Here is a 7,646-nt window from a genome sequence, read left to right as displayed (position 1 = left end):
GGAATTGTGATTTTTCTTTTTTTTGTACTCTTTAATATCAAACCTTATCTGCTGTACTGGAAACTGCAAACGCCTTCTGTCTCTAATGATAAGTGAGTTTCACAAAGCACACATAAAACGTTTCCTTACAAAATACTTCTGCTTGTCTTGTTTCTTTTCTTAAACGTTTGGTGTTGGAAACTTTATGAGCATGTTTAAAATATCTTGTTATATGTAAAGATTTATTTTGGGAGCTTTAACACGTTTATTGGAGAGACAAAGAGAGGGGAAAACCCCACAGGTAGAATTCGAACCCGTGGATCTAAGAGGCCTCTGTACATGGGGCACACGAGCTGACCACTAAGCCACTGGTGCCCCTGTTTAATATATCAGCTATCACTGTTACTGGCGGATTTAGGAACCATGAGGAGTCCAAAGAAGCTTTTAGAGGAACAGAGGATTCCAGTTAAACTTCAGATATTTATTTTTAATGTGATAAGTTTAAAACTTCAACAAATTCAAAACGTACAGATCATTTTTAAAGTGTTATGGATATACTGGACTGCTGAAAGCACGAGGAGCGGAAATGGGCTGTACCTTTAGGAGGGTCTCGTGCCTCTGTGAAACGCATACACCCTCGGAACTGCTTTGCGCGCGCTGCTGTGCTTCTTCGGAGCAGCACGAGACCATTGAATGTCAACATGATGATCAGCGCAAAGAAATCCTTCGACCTTCTGACGCAAAGGTCGTGACCTGACCCGTCTTTAACTCTTCATCATCCTCCTCATCACCAAAAAGCAACAAGCGCAGCCTGGCTCCGCGCGCTCCTCGTCGCTTTGAAATTTCGGAACAACAGGGAGCGAGAGGCGCGCTCCTGATCTGGACATCTGTGGCAGGAATGATGCTCGCGCTCACCTTCACCTGCCGCGCGCTGCTGCTCTTCCTGCTCTCGGAGTCAGTTCAGACCGACAAGACAGCGGTAAGACCTGAACCAGAACCCTAAGGAGTGAGACTAAAACTGAACCCGAGTCTTAAATCCTGCACGGTGTTCTGTTTGAGGATTACATTTCCACCTGTGTAAAACTGTTCATATTTTAGTCTAATATTTAGGTGTTACTAATTGTAATTTTTACAATTACAATTACAATTTATTGGTGATAAAAGAAGACTTAGAATTTAGTTTCATGTTGACGATTTAAATCGAGGCAAACACTATGAGTTAATTAAACCACAGTACAAGGGGCTCTCAATATCAGAACAATAACAAAGATGACGTCAAGGCTGGCGGGGAATCAGAGGGGAGGGGCCTATTTATTCCGGTACATCCATCCTCTTGGAAAAACTCACCCAAATTAAAACTTTGTACAAACAGTAATAAATGATTAAAACGGAGAGAGACGCAATGAAAGGTGCTGCATAAAACCCTCAGGGCTCAGGGTTCCAGTTCTCCTTGCTCAGATTCTTGGGGTGAGAGAGTGTCGGTGAAAGGTCGAGCTACAGCTCAGGTGATGAGCCGCTCTTTGTGGACCTCTTAGTCCTCCTCAGTGAGTCCAAACTGAGCCTGCCTTTTTTTTTATCAGCTTGTAAAGCTGCTCGTCAGTCGTGTAACTCCCCAACAGACCCCCATCATAAAAATGGGACACTCTCCACCCCTGACCTGTTTGAACATATTTAACATTTCACTGCATGCATCAAAAGACCTGAGCCTCCTCTGGAAAAAGACTGGACTCTCTCCCTTTTGGTTAATGGTGTCAGTATCCACAGCCCGGTCCACTTTAGGCCTAAATACTTGAAGGATTGCCCCCCCTAAATGTCAGCCCCTCGGATCTTTAGTATCAGGAGGGGGCGGCATGGACCGGTGAAAGTTCAGAAGCTGCTCTTTGTAAATGTCATTGATCCATATTTGGTTTATTTACTGAATGCATGAAAATCCCAAGTTCAAAACCTTCATGAATATTATTTATTCAGAATAAATAATAACACGTTTAAAGCAGAGTAAGGTCACTTATATGAAGCTATAATAAAACAAAGAAGACATTTGAACAGGACTGCTTATAGCCAAACACATGAACAGACCAGAGTCAGCTTCTTTTACAGCAGCTGCACAAACTTTACAGGAGGACCAGCACAAAGAGTTTAATGTCAGCACCAGTCTACACCTTCAAGTGTTAGCCCGTCTGGAGAACAAAAACACTCCCTCACCTTGGAAGTGCCAAAGTGTGTGTTTTATAAATCTGTATAATTGGCCTCCTATTCAGAGTCCGAGGCCACTAAAAGCTCGACCACAGCAGATATCCAGCTCTCAGCGCTCCGGGCTTCTTTAAGATTTGAACGAAGCAGACGGCGTTCAACACGACCTGGAACTGCTCGCCGCGCTTTTACTTATTCTGGCATCACCGACGATTTTCAGGATAAAGACATTAATGTTCATGTTAAACTGAGAAGTTGTCTGTGGTGTGTGTGTGTGTGTGTGTGTGTGAGCTCCAGGAGGACGGCAGGCTAACACCAGCCAGCGACACAGAACCATAAACCCACACGCGTTCTGGCTGCAGGCAAATATTTAATCTGCTTCTCAGGGGAAACAGACAGGTGTGTGTGTGTGTGTGTGTGAGAGAGAGAGAGAGAGAGAGAGAGAGAGAGAGAGACCTGTGGTTAAACAGAGTCACAGTCACCCTTACATTTATTTTAAAGTCCAAGGCGACCCAGTACTGCTTAATTTCTGGTTCTGACCCGAGGGTGAAACGTGCGAGCAGACTCGTGCACTCTTGTGTCTAAATGAATAAATATGTTAGCAACGTGTTTGTGCGTCGTCCAGATTGGTTTCTATGGTAACAGGTTACGCCCAGGAAAATACAACAGCAGGATGGATGACAGAGAAGTGTCTCTATCTGAGCAGCAGTCTGTCCGCTGACTTGTTTCACTCCGTGTCTGTTTTTCTTCCTCCATATAAAACTTGTATTGACATCTTGTTGGATCTACGTCTACGTTATTGTCGATGGTGTCGCGTTGTGAGTGATGCATGCGGATTGAATCGGATCTGGAGGAATCAGATTTGAAACAAGCTGCGTATGAAGTTGAGGTTTGAATCGGATTTGGAAAAAGCAGATCTCACGAGGCTTTTTGTGTCCAGACTGGAAAATAAATGACAGACAATGTGCTAAAGGTCCAGTGTGAACAAGGCCGTGACACACGGTTTGTGATCCTCATCAGGGGAGACACTGAGTGTGTGTGTGTGTGTGTGTGTGTGTGTGTGTGTGTGTGTGTGTGTGTGTGTGCCGAGTTCACAAGTGGTGGATTCTCTCGCCGCCAGCTCCTGTGCGACCGGTTCAGACCTTAAATCCTCCGTTTCCCTGGCTGTCTACGCTCCTTTCAGCAGCATCAGCCGCTCTCTCTCTCTCTCTCTCTCTCTCTCTCTCTCCCTCTCTCTCTCTCTCTCTCTCTCTTCTCCCGGCCGAGCGCGGCGAGAGGAGTGTGGATGTTTTTCTGAAGCAAACGCTCGGTGAGATCTGGAACTGGCGAGGCGTGAGGAGACAGTGGTGACTTGTTCTCACTTTCTCTCCTGCTTGCTCACTTCCTGTCCCCTCTCTCTCTCTCTCACACACACACACACACACACACACACACCTTCACACACTGGTGGAATGGCTGAAGTCTAAGAGGCCTGAAACCCCGGCAGTAATTGTTTTAACACTGAGGATATTGTGTGGCCAACACCTCCTGCTTGAGTCCATGGAGCCTTTCTTTACCCTCTCTGCTAATTTATTCCATCAACACTTCACGCTGCTCTCTCTCTCTTTGCACACCTCTCTGCACTCCTTATTCGCACTCTCTTCGGGAGATGTTGGATCTTCTGCAGGAGGATCATTAAATAAATAGCAGGACCAAATAACACAAGACACAAGAAAGAAGGTGTAACACTGAACTTATCCTTCACTGTGTGTGTGTGTGTGTGTGTGTGTGTGTGTGTGTGTGTGTGTGTGTGTGTGTGTGTGTGTGTGTGTGTGTGTGTGTGTGTGTGTGTGTGTGTGTGTTTGCAGCCCTTCCTGATCACAGAGAACATGTGGCCACGGGGTTGTGTCCTGGACTGCCACAGGGGGCGCCACCGAGCTGTGTGTGGGAGCAACGGCAGGCTGTATAAATCTGTGTGCGCCTTCCAGAGAGCTCAGTGCATCAACACACAGCTCCGCCTGGCTCCACGCACACACTGCTCAGGTACACACCTGCACACCTGCACACCTGCACCACCGCCATCTGACCATGGTGTGAAAAGGAACGCCTTCCTGCTTCCTCCTCTGCAGACGGTCTAATCTCTTCCACATGCTGTGAAAATGACCCGTGCTCCTTTTGACTCCACATGTTGTCATGTTTTTGATGCTGTCTGTGTTATTTAAGGGACGTCTCATTGAGGGACGCTGATCTCTTTCCTTGTAGACTCGGGTCAGTCCAAATGCCAGCTTGCCCGGGTTCAGGCTCTGGAGGCCAGCTCCCGCAGCGGCGGCCGCCATGCCAGCCCAGCAGCCGCCATCTTTATACCAGAGTGCCACGCTGACGGCGCCTTTCTGCCCGTTCAGTGTCACAACCAGACGGGATACTGCTGGTGCTCCACGGCCGACGGCAAACCTGTGAGCGGGACCTCAGTCCTGCATGTGATCCCCAACTGCACCGGTCAGAGCTGCTTCATCTTCACACGTTACAACGGACCAGCACGCATCATCAAGAAATGAGTTCTATGATGTCGCTCCAGCTTTTTTTAAATTGCTTTAAAACCAAAAAAAAAAGTGTTGTCGAGTGGAGAAGTGTGCAGATCTGTCTGCTGCCTCGTTAAGAGAGGATCTCCAAATCATCTGATGATGTTTTGTTCTGAAAAATCAAGATTAGGGTCTTCATACTTTCACCACGTGTGTCCCTCTGGAAAACTGAAACAAAGAATTGAAGTCAAAGTTCAGTTCTGAACTTAAATCTGCATGAACAGTGTGTTTTTAAAGTGTGTGTTTTTAAAGTGTGTATTCTCATGTGTTGTCTCAAACAGACCACTTGACCACGTTCGCTCAGCGCACAGACGCAGCTTCAGCTCCCATCAAAGGTGACTTTAAATCTGCTTCTACGAACTCGTGCTGAACATTCACGGAAACGTGAGCTCTGTTCCTCTCAGTTTTTCTTCTTCTTCTTTTTTATCTCTAAAGCAGACAGTCCTGCACGACCTTGAACATTCACACTCAGCTCCAAGACTTGAAAAATGTCTCTGTGTATAAATGTTCTCTCCCTTCTCCGTCTTGTTGTCTCGCTCTCTTCTTCTGTTCCAGATGACGCCGATGAACCCGGGCCGACGTCAGTACCCAGAAAGTCTGCAGGTGAATTCTTTATTGTACTAATCAGTTACCATGACTCCCATCAAGCACAAATCTCTCTTTACCTCGATCCGTTTGATGCTTTGATGAAGCCATCTCTGTTTGTTTCCTTTCCTCGTGCAGAGCTGACGGCTCCTCCGTTCTGGGTCACCATCCTGATCCACTCTGACTCCAAAGCTAACCGCTCAGCCCGGCGACCCACAGGTAGGCGCCGCAGCCCCCCGCTGTGTGAGCGAGGGGAAGGATTGAAGCTCGCACTCAAACGCTAACAGACGAGTAATAAACAAATCATTTCATGAGGCGAAAAAAAACAAAACAGGATCGAGTCCTGTTGACCCCAAACCATCACCACATCCTCAACAGCCCAGAACCCAGAACAGACCCAGGTCCGACCACGAGAGCCAGCCAGGCAGAGACAACGCCAACCCCCCCCCCACACACTCACACACACACACACACACACACACACACACACACACACACACACACACACAGCCCCCTAGCAAATGTCCTGAGCTGTTGTTGTTGTCTCGTCTTAAATCAATAGAAATACTAAAATAGTTCCTACTGAAGTCATCGTGTGTGTGTGTGTGTGTGTGTGTGTGTGTGCGTGCAGACATCCCTCAGACGTGTGAGCGGGAGCGGGCGGCGTTGCTCTCTCAGGTGCGTTCAGTCTGGCAGGATGAAGAGCGCTTCATCCCAGAATGCACTGCAGACGGACGCTACAGCCCGGCGCAGTGTCACGCAGCCACAGGCTACTGTTGGTGCGTGAGGGCGGACAGCGGCCGGCCGCTGCCCGGCACCTCTGCATGGTAATCAATACACCAATCAATCACCTCTGTTTCCTTCCTCTCCTCGTTACATTGGGAGGTGAACACACGAGCGTTTCATCCAATTTTACACCGATCACTTTCTCACGTTCCCACGTGGTTTCTCTCTCTGACCAAACACGGAGAACAAATCAGAGGAAACTGCGGTTGGCCGGTTTTGTTCTCAGGAGGTTTTTGTTGGATGTTTTCCTGTGATGGATTTGTGTGCTCCACTGATGTGAGGAAAAGTCCCCACAGACCGCTGACAGGTGGTGCGAACGCCAGCGCGGGTCGGAGTTAATTAGAAAGTGTTTGATTTCATTATTTATGGAGGAGGAGCTCTTGTTTGTAATGTTGAGCTTTTAAGAGTTAGAGAAGAGTTTAATAAAACACAATATGAGGCACATGTGATATACAGAGTCATTTACTGCAGTGACAGTTTTAAACATGCAGAGTCGTACACACATGTCAAACAGCACAGAGACAGAGTCTGCACACCAGAAGCTGCTCCAGTGAAATGTGAATGTTGACAATTCTTCATCCATGAAAGTTGAATAATTACAAGTTTAAATCTGACTCTGTGCAGGAATCGTATCCCAGAATGCACCGGGGCAGAGGAGACTTCCACGGAAAAGAGGATCAGGGAAAAACCTCTGCCGGGTAAATATGAGTTTCACCTCCTCAAACAGGACGGGGGTCACTCCCTCTCTCTCTCTCTCTCTCTCTCTCTCTCTCTCTCTCCGACCCGTCGTCATGGTTACAGTCTTCTCTTGTGTCCCCCCACAGGATGTCCCGGAGCTCGTAAGAAGCAGTTCCTGCAGCATGCTCTGCTGCACCTGGCAGCACAGCATGCTCTGCTGCAGCTGGCAGCAGAGCATGCTGGGAGTTTGAGTCCGAACAGGTCAGTTGTGACTCCCTGAATCCCCCCTGCGCTTACAAACACAGACAAACTGACACAGACACAGTTTACGTTGAATTAGTGAGCGCTCGTGAGGTCATGCTTGGTTTCATCCACAGCAGATGTTTGCTGATTGAATGCATGACCTCACCTTTAACATGCAGTTTATGAATAATAATGTTGTGTGAACTTGTCACCCTCCTGCTTTAATGCTTTTTAAATCCTGACCCTGCAGCCACTCGTGTGCTGTCGTTAAAAAAACAGCAGCACCACCACCGGTCCCAGAAGCCAACAGGCTGAGAGGATCAGTCTCTTGTGTCCTCGTGTTTCTGCGTCGGCTCTCAGGAGCTGCCCACACAGCCCAGTGAAAAGTGAACACCGAGCCGATCCAGAACCTGACACACTGAGCAGACCGGCTCCATCTGTTCCCTCCTCCGCTGTGTCTCTGCCAATCAGAGCTTCAGTCTCAAAGTGTTTCCCTCCGTTGCTCTCTCGTTTCAACGTTCACTTTTTCATCTCGCTGTTTCGTCCTCTCTTCTCACTGACGTGGAATCTGTGTCTCGTCCTTTTATTCCTTTATTTCTCTCACTTTCTCGCCGACTCAGCAACTCC

The 7,646-nt window shown here is 47.8% G+C and overlaps 1 protein-coding gene across 1 annotated transcript in view; it reads left to right on the top strand.

Moving 5' to 3' along the window:
• The first annotated feature begins 475 nt into the window (after positions 1 to 475).
• LOC306830515 (SPARC-related modular calcium-binding protein 1-like) overlaps positions 476 to 7,646 on the top strand; it is a 12,610-nt gene continuing 5,439 nt past the window's right edge. The window contains exons 1-9 of the mRNA XM_079354072.1: positions 476 to 958; positions 4,017 to 4,191; positions 4,411 to 4,644; positions 5,009 to 5,062; positions 5,283 to 5,330; positions 5,451 to 5,531; positions 5,944 to 6,139; positions 6,723 to 6,796; positions 6,923 to 7,037. Coding sequence (XP_079210198.1) covers positions 878 to 958; positions 4,017 to 4,191; positions 4,411 to 4,644; positions 5,009 to 5,062; positions 5,283 to 5,330; positions 5,451 to 5,531; positions 5,944 to 6,139; positions 6,723 to 6,796; positions 6,923 to 7,037 — 1,058 coding nt within the window. The 5' untranslated portion in view covers positions 476 to 877. The remainder of the gene's footprint in view (positions 959 to 4,016; positions 4,192 to 4,410; positions 4,645 to 5,008; positions 5,063 to 5,282; positions 5,331 to 5,450; positions 5,532 to 5,943; positions 6,140 to 6,722; positions 6,797 to 6,922; positions 7,038 to 7,646) is intronic.

The sequence above is a fragment of the Symphodus melops genome, assembly GCF_947650265.1.
Source record: "Symphodus melops genome assembly, chromosome: 10".
In the NCBI taxonomy this organism is placed as follows: Eukaryota; Metazoa; Chordata; class Actinopteri; order Labriformes; family Labridae; genus Symphodus; species Symphodus melops.
The sequence above is the reverse complement of the archived record's forward strand: the minus strand, read 5'-3'. Positions and strand labels throughout refer to the sequence as shown.